At 39.9% G+C, this 18,263-nt stretch overlaps 1 protein-coding gene across 32 annotated transcripts in view; it reads right to left on the bottom strand.

The window, feature by feature from the left end:
* The window catches only part of LOC135226400 (von Willebrand factor A domain-containing protein 5A-like), a 442,225-nt gene that overhangs the window by 14,973 nt on the left and 408,989 nt on the right, over window positions 1-18,263 (bottom strand). For 16 of the 32 annotated variants that reach the window (XM_064265902.1, XM_064265904.1, XM_064265893.1 and 13 more), the window contains exons 13-14: window positions 17,068-17,221; window positions 16,832-16,944 (exon numbers count right to left, since the gene is read on the bottom strand). In XM_064265902.1, the coding sequence (XP_064121972.1) occupies window positions 16,832-16,944; window positions 17,068-17,221 (267 nt within the window). Of the gene's footprint in view, window positions 1-1,845; window positions 1,900-3,016; window positions 3,079-16,831; window positions 16,945-17,067; window positions 17,222-18,263 lie in introns of all 32 variants that reach the window. The other 16 variants (XM_064265890.1, XM_064265891.1, XM_064265915.1 and 13 more) reach the window with 2 other exon arrangements.

Consider the following 18,263-nt stretch of genomic DNA (forward strand, 5'->3'; position numbering starts at 1 on the left):
CACACTTCTAAAGGTATATATACAAACACTCACTTATGGTATTCAATAAATCTTAAGCATATACATGGTTGTGTCTTCAATAAAAAGTTAGAATAATGAAAAGAATAACCAAAGGACACAACACACTTACAATTTACAGAGTGCCATTTCTCAGCAAATTAATAGCTGAAAATAGTACAAGAAAATATCAAAGGGACGTTTGAATAATTTTGCTTCAAGTAAGCACTTGGCTTATTAGATCTCATTATTCAGAATTCATTACTCATCAGACATTATTATGTAGATTTTTCCAATGTTTCATTTGTATGTATGTATATGTATATATATATATATATATATATATATATATATATATATATATATATATATATATATATATATATATAATATATATATTATATATATACATATATATATATGTAAGTGTTTACATAATAAAAATATGGAATGTTAGTCCATATATATAAAAGACTAAAACTAAAGAGGTCAACCCGATTGCTTGCAGGAATGTGATCAGACTAGAGACGCTAAAGATGACGTATACAATAAAAGTAGGCTAAGATAACATGCCGTCACCTGTAGTCATTCATTTGTTTATAAACTCTAGTCCAAGCTCCCTGCTTGAGACAACTACCGCGACCTATAATTCAAACGACCTACGTGATCTGTAGCGTGTCTCATTTTGATTGCGTGTTCGTATGTAACTATGTCATCTGATTGTATGTTCATATGTTCGAGCTACTATCTGCTTCCTTCATAACTTGTAACAGAGATGGTAGACGGGCAGAAGAGAGTTAGCTATCGTCATTAGAAGACCTGTACCTCTTTACCTAAGCTTTATCATGTAGAGAGAATAGAATTAGCCATCATCATTGGCAGAAGCGATCAAGCTATCGTCATTAGAAGACTTGTACAATCATACTGATCTTCACCATGTAAATTCAGAGAATATAAGTATTTTTGTACTTCGTGGTTTCTACTAGATCCTCACCTCCTCACCGAATCATCATGAGTTTAACACATCGACTTCATAACCAAAGAAGATAATACCGACTTCGTAAGTGATCTACAAACCCCAAGACACTCCATTGAATATGGAAGTGCAATACCAACCGACTTAGCGTAAGATTATCGCAAGTCTAACATTACCTCATAGGGCGCGTTATCATACAAGGCAACAGCCCCAAATAATATATATATATATATATCTATATATATAATATATATCTATATATATATATATATATATTAATATAATATATAATATATTATATATATAGATATATATATATATAATATATATATATATACACAGTAGTGCCTCAAGCTACGAAATTAATCCGTTCCAAGGCAGCCTTTGTAACCTGATTTTTTCATATCTAGAACTATGTTTTACATGTAAATTGCCTAATTCATTCCAAGCCCTACAAATACACCACAGTAAATTTTATAATAAAGCTAAATTGACCAATAAACAATGAAATACTACAATTTGGACCATTCAATACCTAACCTAACCATGAATGTACCTGTAAATAAAGTGTATTAGTGTACAGGGTACAAGAAATACTGTACGTACATATGTAGTAAAATGTTGAACCTTACCTTTCAAGTGAGGGGATGTCTGAAAGTGGTGACAGAGGAGTAGGACAAATGACAGAAAACATGAACACTCAACTTTACGAAACATTAAAAAATGAAGAGGTAGGCAAAACAATGGATAAATTTGGTGAAATCTATGCACATCTAAATGCATATACACATACTCACTTAAGATATTCATTAAATTTGAAGCACATATACACATAAAAAAACACCCACTTCATATATTCATAGGAAAATTACCATGGAGCGAAGTGAAACTCCAAGACTAAGAGATTTACAACGCGATGACAGTGTCTGCATGAGAACAAAGTAAAAATAATTATTTGACTGAACAAATAAAAATATATAATGAAAGGACTGAACAAAGGACACAACACACAATTTATAGTGTCACTTCCTGGAAAATCATAAGCTGAAAAAGTTACAAGAAAATATTAGGGCCTATGATTTTATAGCAGTGTTTGAATAATTTTGTTCCAAGAGCTCAACTATTCAGGATTCTTCACTCATTCATCAGCAATTATGAATATGGATTATCCAAGCCTCTAAACAAAAAAAGCTCTTTTTGAAAAATAAGAAAAAATATGCTTCTTCATCTTTTGGTGGCTATATCAACAATCATTGATTATCAGTCATCAGGTTATCTGTTACCAAGGTTCACTAGAAATCTTCCCTCTTTATCTAGAGCAGTGTCTTACTGCTCAAAGTACCATATCCAGCCCCAATCACTTTTACCCTTATGTCAAGGAATAACAATTCCTCTCACCTATTTCTTAAGGATCTTTTTCTCCACACACATACCTTTCACTGAAGCACAAGACCTTCATTCTAGCCCTAGAAGTCTACATATTGCTTGCCTGGCTCACTCATTTCTTTACAGAAAATTACTCCTCCAAAAGAAAATACACATTATTATTCTAGCAAGGAAATGCTAAGGGCATATACGTACGAACTGTTCCCAGGAAAGTTATAGTTACAGGTAACAAATGTATAATACTGTATTACAATAGTTAAGATGAAGCAAGGTATGCAAAAACAATTAAGGTGCTTGGTAAAACTTATACACTTCTACATATAAATATACAAATGCTCACTTGATGTATTCAATATATCTGAAGCATATACATAGACAAAACACCCACTTCAGATATTCAGTAAAACTTATAAGTACTACATATTTACATGTACTGTATAAACAAACACCCACTCCAGATATTCAGCAAAACTTACACATACTAACATGAATACACAAAAACCCATTTCAGATATTTAGTACAATTTGTATATAGATATTAACATGTATATACAAACAACAACTTTGGATATTCAGTAAAATCTACAGTAAACATACTCATATGTATATAAAAACATCCACTACAGAATTAATTCTACTTATTAACATGAAAATTACCTCAAAGTGTAATATAGCTCAAGGCATGAATCTCGAGACACCATGGAAGTAAATTCTGTAGTCTGCAAGAAAATTCAATAAAGATAGCGAAAGGACTCACTCATTAAGCACGGTGTGTTAATGAATACATAGTTAATGATTGTATGAAAGCAACATCTGACTGTATTAGCTAGAACATACTTGGGGCATATGCTTAGAAATCCTTTTTAGAAATTATACTGTTCCAGTCAACAAATGAATAAGATTACAATAATTAATACGATTAAGCAATGTATGCAAAACAATTCAGGTATTCAGTAAAACTCATGGCTTTCTAAAGGTATTTACAAACACTAACTTGAGGTATTCTGCAAATCTGAAGCATATACACTCATACACAAACACCCACTTCAAATATTGAAAGGCAAATTACCATTCGATCACATGCTGCTCCACCAGCAAACCTATCGAATACTGTTGGTTCTACTTGTGCCGGCAAAAAAATCAAGTAAAAATTATGAAAGAACTGTTTCTAGAAATGCTTCAGTTACAGTTAACAAGTTGATAAGATTACAATAGTTAACAGGATAAAGCAAGGTATGCAAGGTAAGTCAGGTCTTCAGTAAAATTTCACACTTCTAAAGGTATATATACAAACACTCACTTATGGTATTCAATAAATCTTAAGTATATATACACATACATGGTTGTGTCTTCAATAAAAAGTAAGAATAATGAAAAGAATAACCAAAGGACACAACACACTTACAATTTACAGAGTGCCATTTCTCAGCAAATTAATAGCTGAAAATAGTACAGGAAAATATCAGAGGGATGTTTAAATAATTTTGCTTCAAGTAAGCACTCAGCTTATCAGATCTCATTATTCAGAATTCATTACTCATCTGACATTATGATGTACATTTATATATATATATATATATATATATATATATATATATATATATATATATATATATATATATATATATATACTATATACTATATACATATATATATATATATATATATATATATATATATATATATATATATATATATATATACAGTAGTGCCTCAGGTTACGAAATTAATCTGTTCTGAAGCGACCTATGTAACCTGATTTTTTCATATCTAGAACTACATTTTATATGTAAATTGCCTAATTCGTTCCAAGCCCTACAAAAACACCACAGTAAATTTTATAATAAAGCTAAATTGACCAATAAACAATGGAATACCGTGACTGTACCTGTAAATAAAGTGTATTAGTGTACAGGGTACAAGCAATACTGTACGCACATATGTAGTAAAATGTGGAACCTTACCTTTTGAGTGAGGCGATGTCCGAAAGTGGCGACAGAGGAGGACAAATGGCAGAAAACATGAACACTTAACTTTATGAAACACATTAAAAAATGGCAGAAAACATTAACACTAAACTTTACGAAACACATTAACAAATGGCAGAAAACATTAACACTTCTTGATTATCTCCATCTTTGTCTCCATAGAAAGCATCCTCTTCTTTCCATGAACTTCAGCAACATTCTTGGGACCCCTGGCTAATAATATACGTAATTAAGTTCACGCACAACACGATAAAGTAACTTACAGTACAACGAAAGCAAAATCAGTAACACGAATTTACATTAACAAACAAAATCTACCTATGTGAATGAATGAATGAATTCCAGGTGTTCACGATAACGCTGTTGCAACAAAATGGTGAAGGAACACCTTTACATAGAGGCATGATGGGACAGATGCTGACCAACAGGAGAGCAAGCTCTTACGGCGGTGACTATCAACAGGAACCAATGGAAGAGCAGGAGGATGGTGGTGAGTCTACTGAGCTGGCAGTGTGCGAGTTTTAAAATTGTTCTCGGCGGCCTGGGAGAATCTTGGACTTTAAATACACCCATTTGCAACCTTAATTATTTTTGTACACAAAAGCAAAAAAATCTTCGTCTTTGCCTTCGTAACCTGGATTTTTCGTATGTAGGGACTCTGGTATGTAGGGGCATGTGTGTATATAATATATATATATATATATATAATATATATATATATATATATATATAGATATATATATATATATATATATATATATATGTACACACATACATACTTGTTTTACAGATAAATCTCTTAATGGCAAGTGTAAAGAATAGGTTACTTTTGGACAAGAATTATGACATAAAGTTGGATGTGGAATATCCTGCAAAATTCAACTTTAGCCTATTTTATGAGGTCTTTGTTACTCTAGAAATTTTCAAAATTTTTAGAATTCAAGAAGCCTGAAGCATCTGATAAGCTAATGGGTTTCTGTTTGGTATAATATGCAAATTTGAAAAACACCCATGTTTCAAAGATTCAAAACATTACTTTCCAAAAACCAGTTTTGCCTACTGAGGTTGAGAAACTTTACAGTAATACTTGATTGAATATTATCTAATTATTTTGTTAAATATTGATCTTGGTGGAAGTATCCTGAAATTCAATCTGGGCTCCCTTTGGGAATAGCAGCATGGATTCTACTGGCACACGAAAAAATACACCTCTTCATTCTTTGGGGCAATATGAACAGTCACTCATCAGCCATCAGGTTCTCTTTTAACCTGCTTAGTGAAAACTCTTCCTTTTCAGTCTGTAACAATGCCTTACCCCTCAACATGTCCACCACTAGTAACGAGCAAAAACTTCCATAGAATAGAAGTTATCCTACGTGCTCTAAACCATCCAAAAGCTAACTCATCTGGTCAATTTCTTGTCAGTTAGGTGACTGCCAATTGTTTTCTGTGGAAAGTAACTTTTTCATGAGGAACTGGTTTTCAAGATCAACACTCAACATTTTTGGTAGAAAGTAACTTTTTCAAGAGGAACTGGTGTTTAAGAAAAACACATCTAACCCACAGACATAGCTAGACTCAAAGGATATAAAAGTATTGTAAAGGAATAAAATGAGAAATGATAATTCCTGTCTCAGGATGAAATGTTTGATGAATTTTTCTTATCAGAATTGCCAAACTTTACAGCTGTCAGTATCAATTATCTAGTAGAATTTTCAATAAGCTAGGGTAGAGATTGTTTCACATTCCCCCTCCTCTAAAGGAGTTTTTTTACAAAAACTTGAGCCCTCTTAAACAGGGACCATAGAGACAGACAGATTTATTAGCCACCACTCTTTAGTCCCCAAGAAGGATTCTTCTGAACAAAAGGTGATCCTTGACCTTTCAACTTTGAACAAAAACATTGCTTCCATAAAGTTTTCTATATAATGTACTTACTTATTTCATGGAAACTCATCAACAAAAATCTAACTGGTGGCCTACCTAGATGACTGGCTAATCTAGGCAGCCACCAGATAAAAGTGCTGAAGAAACTTGAGAGTGGTAATGGACAGACTCTAGTCAAAACGTCCTAATAAATAGGAACAAAGTCCAGCAGACGTTTTCTACAGCTAGAACTCGCTGTGATACACTTCACGGCAAGCTGTCTTTTCCATACAGAACTCAAACTAGTATAAGGAAGGACCTGAGAAGATTCCTAGCACAGCCCAGCTTTTTATACAACAATTGGACGAATAATCCTGAGATTGTGACTGTATGATGTAAACAGTGTGGCTCTCACATTTGAGGAAAAGGATTTGCAATCACCTTCACATAGGATTGGGGAGATACTCCCTCCGTGGATCTGGAAGGGGTCGCTGGTAAACCGGTTAACCTGACCCCACCATCAGTATGAGTAATAATATATACAAATGGCTCCTTGACAGATTGGGGAGGCCTTTGGGAGGATCATCAGGTAGCTGGGAGATGTTCATCTGTTCTGAGGAAGTGTCATGCCAGCTTTCTGGAGCAGTTGGCTGTCTTTCCATCTCATAAAATTGAAACCCTCTACAAGGAACCACATATTGTTGGTCCTAGACAATATGACTACAATATCTTATATCAAGAGGTTGGGCTCTTGCTCAGCCACTCTCAAGAAAGTAATTTCCAACATGCTTCCACATCTGGGAGTGAATCTGTTTGCCACATGCAAGAACCATCAACTTCCAGTGTGCGTGTGTCTCTCTCAACCTGGACATTCAGGCAATAGCAAGAGATGCATTCCTACAAGACTAGAACGAATGGAAGATGCCATACCTTCTTGCTCTATGGGCCTAGATTTCGAAAGCTTTGAGTAATCTAGTACTACTAGCTTTCAATAGAACCCCTTACCAAGTGGTCTTGAATTAAGAAAACAGTCTTTGGTTCCTTATTTCTTCAACAATGTGCAACAGAGCAGATGCCATTAATGTCTGCTGTTCTATCTCCGACAGGAGGGGAAGTCGTCTATGCAGCTTCCTTTCTAAGCCATGAGGATTTTTAAAATCTAGTCAAACATGAGAATTGCTAACATTGCTAGGTACATAGCACAAAAGCTACAGACTTCATCTATCCGACACACTAGACCATAAGGAAAATGAGAGTAGATTACCTACACACAATGCCCAGTTGAGACAGTTTTATATTTCATTAGAGTATGCATCTTTTGAGGTCAGGTGCCTTACGATTACAACAATCATGGAACAGGCAACAGTGTCAGGACCTTGCTTTAAGGTTTTGGATTTTATTCTAATATAGAAACTGTTAATTCCCTTCTCCAAATTTATGCACTGCAAAGGCCAGCTCCTACCAGGCTTCCCAATCCCTGGTCCCTATAAGGTAATTTCTGGGCTCAGCCGTGTCGCTCCGTGAAATGTGTCCTCTTTAGCACTATTTCTAGTAAAATATTGCTATGATACCAGAGAACTGCTAAATTGGACATGTCAGAAGTCTCTGACTCGCTCACCTAAATAAAAGGTGTCGGTATAGAACTGGGGCGAGTGTTAAACACTACCACAGTAACCCCTCCAATTAGCCTTTTCCTCATCAAAAGACCCTGAAAACGGGGAGCCGACCTATAGGTCACACCCAGCTACCCTGTTGAAGGGGACTGCGGCGTCATTCTTATCGATAGCCTCCCAGCGTTGCACGCTTTTTTATAGCTATCTGTTCTTTTTATTGGTTTCGTTATTCTTTTTCGTTATGGATCGTCAATCTGCCTCTTCACCCAAGTTAAGTACTGGTTCGCCCTTTTTCTGTATTTAGGGAGTGATTTTGCCTTTCGTTTTGCCTTTATTTAGGATTTTGTTAGGCGTCTCCTCCCGTAACGAGCGGTAGCGAGCCGCCATTACGTCGTTCCCTTGTTTTGTACCAATTTCGAGCGGGCTTCTTTCAGTAAATCAGTACCTATATATTTATATTTATATACTCGTAACTTATGGTATTTCAGTATATATTTTCAGTATATATTTTATTATGTCTTGGGTGGCAGTTACTTTGTCGATCTTGTTTGATCTAAGTTTATTATTTTCATGATTTCCTGTTTTTCAAGGAGGTCGGCGTTCGTGCACGTTTCTTTGTTTCGTGCTTCGTTGTTTATCTATCGTTCCCCCCTTCCCCCTTCCCCCTTTTATTTTAGTTTGGTATTTTCCATTCAAGATTTCCCCCTTTTTCTTTTCGTCAGCTTACCGTTTGTTTTCGTTTTGTCGGTGAGCAAGTAATTTTTCCTTGTTGCGCCCACTCTCATCGAGTGGCCTCCATTGCGTTTTATATTTTTCGCCCCTTATTTTCATTACCCCTTTTAAAGCATGTTTTTCCTTAGCTTTAAGTAATTGATTTTATTTTGTCTATGTATATTTGGGTGTTCAGTCGGCAGCTAGCCTTCATAGGCTTTGCCTGCGTTTTCCTCGTGATCCTTTATTCGCGGGAATCGCTGGTCACGTGATCGTCCCCCCTTCAGCCCTCCCTCCCTCCCTCTCTCGTGGGACTCCCCTAGTTGGGTGCCGCTCTCGTTGTTTGTCGCTGACGGCCGGGGGTCCACCAGCGGAGGGGGAGGTGTAGTGGGTCTCCCAGGACCTTGGGCTGGGGAGTGTCGCTTCTTAGCCGACCGCCTCCGGAGTTGTTAGTCGCACTGCGTTTCAGCCTCGGCTTCCGTGGATTGTTGCGCTCTGCTTCTTTCACTCCCGGAGCTTACATCCACCCGCCTAAAACATTCCCTCTCCGCATAAGGCGGGTTTAGATTCCGGCCTCTCCCGGAGTCATTGAGGGTTATGTTTACGGAAGTTACTCTTCCGTAGGCGGAGATAGTATATTTGTTATTTTAGTTTTTATTATCATTATTTTTATCTTTATCTTTATTTTTATTTTTCTTGCCACAGAACTTGCGAGTTCATGTGGCCGTCCCGAGTTACTTCGTGTACCCCCCCTCTCCGGGTCATACAGCTCCGGGTATACAACTCCGGGTGGTTTTTTTTTTTTTTTTTTTTTCCTTACACAGTCCCCGGGACGTAACATATGAATATATTTACCCTTTCTTTTCTTTATAGCCCGGAATGCTCCGGCACAAAAAAAAAAAAAAAAAGAAAAGAAATATATTTCATTATCCTATTAAGTGTGTGCAATTGTTCTTATATATTATTGCACTTACAGGCCTCCAAGTGTCTGGTTGCCGGCTGTAGTGCTGCTCTGCAAGATCCGTGCGGCCATGACGTTTGTCGGGGCCACGCCCCCTGTGCAGTGCTGCTTCCTGATTCCGTGGTCTGGCATCATGAAAACTGTTTTGCCTGCTACGACTTGGTACATCAGGCTACCTCTTCGGTAAGTTGCCGGCACTGCTGATTCTATGTTTATTGTAAAAAAAAAAAAAAAAAAAAATATTGAAATGAGATAAAATAAATGATCAATTAAAATTTCTTTAAATTAAATTACATTGTTTAATCAATAATTATAGAATAATGTTCAAGGAATTTACTTGGTATTGACACATTCCTTGCATTACAGGCTGAGCAGTCTATTAAGGATGCTGCACTCTCCGCCCTCAAGATCTGGGTTGGAGGGTTTGGACGGAACGTAGGGAAGGCTAAGCCGTATATTCTGTCCCGAGATATGGCGACTTTGCTCTTCCCAGCCGGAAAATCTGCCGGATACGTCGATCCAAAAGTAGCGGCACCAATTATCAAATCAATACAAGACTCAGTTATTGAACAGCAAGAGGCGGAATTGCCGGACCTTGGACTAGAGGAAGTCTCACTTGAAGTGGTTGAGGATTTGCCCGTTACACTAGGCACGGGTACAGGTAACAGTGTTAATGAGGCTAGCTTAGTTAGTCACCGGGATCTTTCCTTGAGTGACTCTGATTCTTCCTCTCCTTCTACTTCCAATTCCTTCATGGGTTTCACAGGAGGTTTGCCCCCTCCCAGGTTGCACTCCTTCTCTGTGATTCCTAAACTAAAGAAAAAACCTGCGGGTAAAACCTTGCTTAAAGGCAGATCAGAGACAATGCCAAGGCCTGGGCAGTCACCAGAGGTTCATACACATATTAAAAACTAAAATAAAGTCACTTTCCAAACCTTCAATCCCAAGGTCTCAAGGAGGGAATTCTTCCTATTGCCCTACCAGTCCCATTCCATTAACCTCTAGGGACCGGATACCTCATAAGGTACCGCAAGAGGGACAGGATGATTCTCCTTCCGTTGACCAAGAACAGTTCAACACAAATATTCTAAATCAGGTCAGTAGCCTTGGTAGTTTACTCAGCTCAGTTGCAGCAAGGTTTGAAGAAGTGTTTAGCAGGTTAGGTGCTCAGGACTCCCTGATTGCAGGTCTCAGACAGGAGTCGGCATTTTGGTTCGGCCCCTTCTAGTAGCTTGATGCAAGCTCAGAGCATGCCTGACGGGTCCACGCTCCCTCCCTTCCACACCCCGGTAATCCCTGGAGGGTGGCTAACTTCGCTCCGTTTGTCAATGGGATGTTGACTATAGAAGGTTGCGGCACACGTAGGCTCGAGGATTTCGAGTTTTTCCCCGAAGGTTTACAGCCTCCATTTATCTGCTATGTTAGGCTTACGGAGGCAGCTCTGGTTAGAGAGGATAAGGTCCCCAAGGAGACTGTTATCCTTTCCAGAGATCAGGCTCAGCAAACATGGGTACGGAGCCTAGAAAGAGTGGGACTGCTCAAATACTAGAATAACAGCTTTTAAAAGTCCTTTCACCATGTTTACAACTGATGTCGGCAACCCCTTACCTTTTACATCAAAGGTAGCAGAACTAACACTCCAGGAAGTGACTCGAGAAGAGCCCATGCCCCAGCTTAGGGAGACAGATCCCACATCTTTACTACTCCCAGGTAGGGAGGATTTGTGGGAGGATTTGCCAGCTACGTTCTCGGTAGGCAAGCTGAAGCCAGATTGTGCAATCACCTTGTTTAGTGAACGCCTTCCTAGGCTGTCAGACGCATTGATCCAAGCCGAATTTGACGCTAAGACACGTCTCGCAAGGTCTCTTAACTCCCTAGTGATGACAGAGACGGCGGCTCGGGAGTACGCTCAGGAGCTGCTGTTTAAGGTCATTGCGAAGTCGTTACTTTTAAGCATGCAATGTGACTTGTACGACTTTGCGATTGCTAGGAGAAATTGCAGGAAGCATGTTCTGTCTGAGGCGACGATAAGGCACGAACCCAACAAGCTTCTAGCTTCCTCAATCTGGGGTGCAGATCTCTTCCCAGCTTCAGCAGTATCCGAGGTTCAGAGCGAGGCATCACGTCTTAACCAAAGCATCAGGTTGCGTTGGGGAATCCCTTTCAAAAGGAAATCAGAGTCTTCTTCCTCCAGTTTTAGGGCTAAGAAGAGGCAAAGGAAGTTCCTACCTTTCCAAGTCCCGCAACAGCATCCTGTGCTACAAGCTGTTCCAATTCAACAGGTATCCCAGCCTTCGACTTCTAAGGCTCAGCCTCAGCAACAGCATCAATTTGTCTTCCTTTCGCCGCCGTCTAACCAACAGGCCTCCTCACAGTATTCAGTGTCGCCCGCTTTTAACCCGGTCTATGAGAGTCGGGCATTTCACCCCTTTACAGAGTTGCTAGGGGTGGCAGGGCTAGAGGATCCTTTCGCCAGCGCGGAGGAGCCAGAGCCCAAGGGCGAACTAGAGGTGCAAGGTCAGGCAGAGGATCCCGGCCTTCATCATCTCAATGAAGTTTCTCAGGTAGGAGGCAGGCTGTACCTCTTTCGTCATCGTTGGGGGTTCAGCAGTTGGGCAAAAAGCATAGTATCCAGAGGCCTAGGCTGGAGTTGGATCAAAGGTCCTCCTCCACCCATCACCTTCTATCAGGAACAAACGCAGGAATTGATGGATTACTCCAAGGACCTTCTCCAGAAGGGAGCAATCTCCAAGACGAAGAACTTGAAATTTCAGGGTCGTCTATTCAGCGTCCCAAAGAAAGGGACCGACAAAAGAAGGGTGATCTTAGACTTGTCCCGTCTAAACTTGTACATTCGTTGCGACAAGTTCAAAATGCTGACCATCTCTCAGGTGCGGACTTACTTCCCGTGGGGCCGTCACCACCTCTATAGATCTTACAGACGCCTACTATCATGTCCCGATAGCTCGGCACTTCCGACCATTCCTCGGCTTCAAACTAGGGAAAGAAGCCTACTCCTTCAAAGTAATGCCCTTCGGGCTGAATATAGCACCAAGGGTTTTCACGAAACTGGCGGAGACAGTGGTGCAGGAGCTAAGATCCCAGGGTATATTGGTGGTGGCGTACCTAGACGATTGGCTAATCTGGGAGATGGACAAAGGCAAATGTATGAAAGCCACGGACAAGGTCATGTCTTTCCTGGAATATTTAGGGTTTCAGATCAACAGGACCAAGTCCCGGTTGACTCCGGAGTCCAAGTTCCAGTGGCTAGGGATTCATTGGGACTTGGATTCTCACACTCTTTCCATTCCAGCAGGAAAGAGAAAGGAGATTGCCAAGGCAACAAGACAATTCTTAAAGTGCAAAGAGACTTCGAGAAGGAATCAGGAGAGGATCCTAGGCTCGCTCCAGTTTGCCTCAGTCACGGACGTTCTGTTGAAAGCCAAGCTCAAGGACATCAATCGAGTTTGGCGTTCGAAGGCAAATGCCAAGTGTCGGGACAAGTTCGCGCCGGATACCTCTGATTCTCAGAAAACGCCTGCGCCCATGGACAAAGGCCGCCAACCTAGCCAAGGAGTTACCGTTGCAGTTTCCTCCCCCGTCCCTAGTGGTGCATACGGACGCATCGCTGACAGGTTGGGGAGGTTATTCACAGCACGAGAAGGTTCAGGGAACTTGGTCACCTCACTTCCAAACACTTCACATCAACATTCTAGAAGCTATGGCAGTGTTTCTGACTTTAAAAAAGCTCCGTCCTCCAAAGAAGACTCATATCAGGTTGGTCCTCGACAGTGCAGTAGTAGTACACTGTATAAACAGAGGTGGTTCAAAGTCGAGTCATGTGAACCACGTGATGATAGCAATCTTTTCTCTAGCAGCCAAGAACACCTGGCATCTGTCGGCTACTCACCTGGCAGGAGTCCACAATGTAGTGGCAGACGCCCTGTCTCGGTCGGTCCCTCTGGAATCAGAATGGTCACTGGACCAAGAATCCTTCGAGAGGTTTGCCAAAGAGTACCAGGTCTAGAAGTAGATCTGTTTGCCACAGAGGCAAACCACAAGCTGCCTTGTTATGTAGCCCCCAATCTGGACCCTCTGGCATACGCTACGGACGCCCTGAGCATAGATTGGAACCAGTGGTCGAAAATCTATTTATTCCCTCCAGTGAACCTTCTCCTGAAGGTGCTGCACAAGTTGAGATCCTTCGAAGGCCAGGTGGCTCTCATAGCCCCTCACTGGCCCAAGAGCAACTGGTTTCCCCTTCTCCTGGAACTAGGTCTTCGCCCTCACCCTCTCCCGGACTTGAGACTATCGCAACAAGTTCAAACGAGGACTGTGTTCGATTCCTCAGGTCTTCACAAAACCCTAACTTTATGGATTTCATGAAGTTTGCAGGTAAGAGAGTAGGCGACATTGATCCACAGAACATGTTGTTCTTGGAGTCAGACAAGAGAGAGTCTACGCTTCGCCAGTATGACTCAGCAGTTAAGAAATTGTCTTCGTTCCTCAGAGAATCAAATATCAAAGTAATGACATTGAACGTGGCCATAACCTTCTTCAGGTCTTTGTTTGAACAAGGCTTGGCAGCTGCAACAATTACAACCACTAAGTCAGCTCTGAAAAAGATTTTTCTTCTCGGGTTTGGTATCAATCTAACCGAGTCTTATTTCACCTCTATCCCAAGGGCATGTGCACGTCTACGGCCCGTTCACAGACCGTCGTCAGTGTCATGGTTTCTTAATGATGTTCTTAGGTTAGCCTCGGAAACAGACAACTTCAAATGTGATTACCAAACCATTTTGCGTAAAACTCTGTTCTTATTGAGTCTAGCTTCAGGTGCCAGAATATCAGAGCTGTCATCTTTATCTAGAGATGAAGCGCATATTGAGTTCCTTTCCTCGGGGGACGTGTTGCTTTCGCCAAATAAGCAATTTCTAGCTAAGAATGAAGATCCCTTGATGAGGTGGTCTCCATGGAAGATTGTTCCGCTTCCGCAGGATCCATCGTTATGTCCTGTTAAAACTCTTAAGGACTATTTATCTAGGACGTCTACCTATTCCGAAGGCCCCCTTTTCATTAGAAAAGATGGTGGTACACTATCTCTAAAAGGCATTAGGCAGCAGATTTTATATTTTATCAAGAAAGCCAGCCCAGGGTCATTCCCCAAGGTGCATGACATTCGGGCAATAGCAACTTCTGTTAACTTCTTCAAATATATGGATTTTGATGATCTGAAGAAGTATACTGGTTGGAAGTCACCCTTGGTTTTCAAAAAGCACTACCTTAAGTCTTTAGAGGATCTTAAATATCATGCAATAGCTGCAGGGAGGCCAGTGTCTCCCACTGCTACATCATTATAGTACCGTCCTTGTGTCATATGAATCTGTTCAATATGCCAGCCTCATTAGCATTTTACCTACCTCAGCAAATGCCTTAGCTATTAGAATAAGTGTATAATCATGTATAGTTTTACGTACATACAAATTATCTGTAATTATTTTATTATGTATGTGACTTGTTGCAAATGTTGCCACATGTTTTGGCTATATAGTATATTTTGTAAATAAATTGTATTTTTCCAATTCTAAACTATTTTATTATTTCCTTTGATTTCATTAATATGATTTTTCCTTTCAGGATAGTATAGCTTGGTGTTTCTCTGTACAATTTCACGGAGCGACACGGCTGAGCCCAGAAAAAGGGATTTTTGTTTTGACGTAGGAAAAATCTATTTCTGGGCGAGGAAGCCGTTGTCGCCCAGTGAAATCCCCCCCTTTTTTCCTTTTTCCCCCCCCCCTTGTTGTGCACCAAGCTTCTTTGCTATCGATAAGTATGACGCCGCAGTCCCCTTCAACAGGGTAGCTGGGTGTGACCTATAGGTCGGCTCCCCGTTTTCAGGGTCTTTTGATGAGGAAAAGGCTAATTGGAGGGGTTACTGTGGTAGTGTTTAACACTCGCCCCAGTTCTATACCGACACCTTTTATTTAGGTGAGCGAGTCAGAGACTTCTGACATGTCCAATTTAGCAGTTCTCTGGTATCATAGCAATATTTTACTAGAAATAGTGCTAAAGAGGACACATTTCACTGGGCGACACGGCTTCCTCGCCCAGAAATAGATTTTTCCTACGTCAAAATCCCTTTATTAGACTCCTGTCATCCCCTCAGTTCAGTGGGCCCAATACAACTACAACTCATATATATAGTCCAAAAGGCAGTCTTCTTCACCACTTTGCCTTCAGGAGCTCATATTATCATACTGAGCTCTCTTTGGCAGGGACATCGTTTCAACACTCATGCACCTAGTTGTCATTTACTGTTGCCCTTCTGGTCTACCATTTCTACCCAAGAATGAGGACCTTTTACAGGGAAAATTCCCTTTTCTGATAAGGAACTCAGTATTCTGGATAAAATATTATTCTTAATTCAAGGTTCAAGCATTCAAGGTTTATCAAGTTGCCACTGCAAACATCCCACCTGGTCCTATTTTTCCTATCTTATTTATCTTCAGCTTTTCCCATCTTTATATGGGGTCTCTGTTTGATGTTAGTCTCCTCCACTTTCTGCAAGCATGTCAAAGTGGAAGCTAGGAAGAATGAGCACAGGAACCTTGGAAGGCTGGGACAAATGCGCTGAAGCGCCCACGACTTCTTAGATCCGACAAAAGAAGCCATAATAAATCACAAAGCACACTTACACCTAAAAACGCAAGAAAGCAAGAAGGAATCACAGGCTATCGAAAAAAAACAGCTTGGGAGGAGGAGAGCAAATGTGGAGATCCACTCTCCAAGACGGATGACAAACTGAAAGCGTCACGACGTGACTTGTCTGACAACATGTGTGGTCAGTGACCAACTCTCCACAGCTTCTATGTTTTATAATTAGATGCCAGATGCCACAGATTCCTTGCATATACAATCTTTGATTGTTTTTAGCCGGTTTTCAGCTGGTACCAGAAGATTTATTCTATTGTTAAGACCGAAGGTTTGTTCCACATATGAATAACTACATATTAAGGAAGACAACAATGCTAACAAAAAGCGATGGAAAGATACAAAATCCTGAGGTAACAGGATTACACTATGGTAAATTCTTAATCACTTGGCCCTTAAAGTAATAAGTTATAGCTCCCTATCAACATTACTTTGTAATATTGAGCAAATACCTAAAGAGTTCCACAATTATTCTCATTTTCTAATAAAACAACAGTGACAAACCATTTGTTCAAGGTCCTTATTAGTAAACTGCCCATTCACAACTGTTAACTATACAATACAAATGAAAATTAAACTAAGTTCTCGCAATAAAATGTCTTGAACTGAGACATCAGCATACCTCTGGATTATGTCCCACAGGTTTCATATCCAGATCTACCCCAACTAAAGCTGTCCATCTGCATACTACTCCAGTTGCCAAACTCAAAGTGATCATGTCTTCAGCTACATCTTCTGCGAGGAAACATATGATTTATTTACTATATGCCCACTTTGCCGGGAATAAAATAAACATATAACTTATTTATTCACAAAGTCACACAAAATGAAATCACACATTTACTTAAATGACTTCACCTTCATTAGCAATCTGCCATTCATTAATTTGCGCTCGTGCAGCTAATCGATGTAAGGTCTTCTCTTCATCGTGAATAGTGACAATATCAGATCCATTATAGCAATTCTTAAACTCAGCACAGCCAACTATACCACTGACTGTTATATTTTTTACCTGAAAAGGAAACTTCTGCTCATTACAAGGATCCTATTTCATTAGTAGGTATATCTTAAAATGAGAGAGAGAGAGAGAGAGAGAGAGAGAGAGAGAGAGACGATCGTGACGAGAAGAGAGAGCGAGAGAAGGAGAAGAGAAAAGAAAGAGAGAGAGAGAGAGAGAAGAGAGAGAGAGAGAGAGAGAGAGAAACTCGAAATATCTGGCTAGTAATATTTCTGCTACAAAAGAAGGCTAAAGTGCCTAATATGCATATCAATTGTATGAAGGCACATACAGGCAATTAGCCTTATGGATATTTTTCCCAGATATTTCACTTATGGTACGTACATGGATTCTAAAACGTAACATAGATCAAAATGTATATGAACTGCTAAATATCTTCAGTAGCTAAGACACAATGTAAGCCAGCTTTTGACAGCTAATTCACTTTTCACATGGCTAAATGTTTTATGAAGCTATTGGTGCACATGCAAATGGATTTTTTGCAGAAGGCACAGGACCTCCCCATCTCTTGTAGTACTGTAACCGTATCTGCCACTAAGTGGAATTTACTGCACATCCTACAGCAAGTCTTGGATTACCAATGTATCAATAACTAAAAATCAGATGGAAAAGGTGTTTGTCAAGACAGCAGAAGCCTATCAACAAAGCAAGAACCCTGCTGTCAAGATAACCTCCAAAGCCATCCACCATATTTAAAGGATATCCTCAGGACTGTCAACAAACTCCTACCCTTAACAAGACAAACATTATCCAAACCATGGATCTAACAGCCATCAAATACTTAAAGGGTATTGCTTTGCTAGTCAGGATGAAGGTGGCAAGGAGGGTACTGTGCCAAAGCTAACAATTTGCAGGAGTTCTGTAAGTGTTTGAAGGTATGGGATCCTTGTATAAATTACCCCAGAATTTCCTTCCAAAAGGCTTCCAAGATTTGCCATCACAATCTAGTACGTGGATTTTCCAAAATGACTCAAGAAGATACCATACAACATTAATTAACTATGACAATAATAGAAGCTCCTTGCAATCTTATCAT

The sequence above is a fragment of the Macrobrachium nipponense genome, chromosome 14 (assembly GCF_015104395.2).
Source record: "Macrobrachium nipponense isolate FS-2020 chromosome 14, ASM1510439v2, whole genome shotgun sequence".
NCBI lineage: Eukaryota > Metazoa > Arthropoda > Malacostraca > Decapoda > Palaemonidae > Macrobrachium > Macrobrachium nipponense.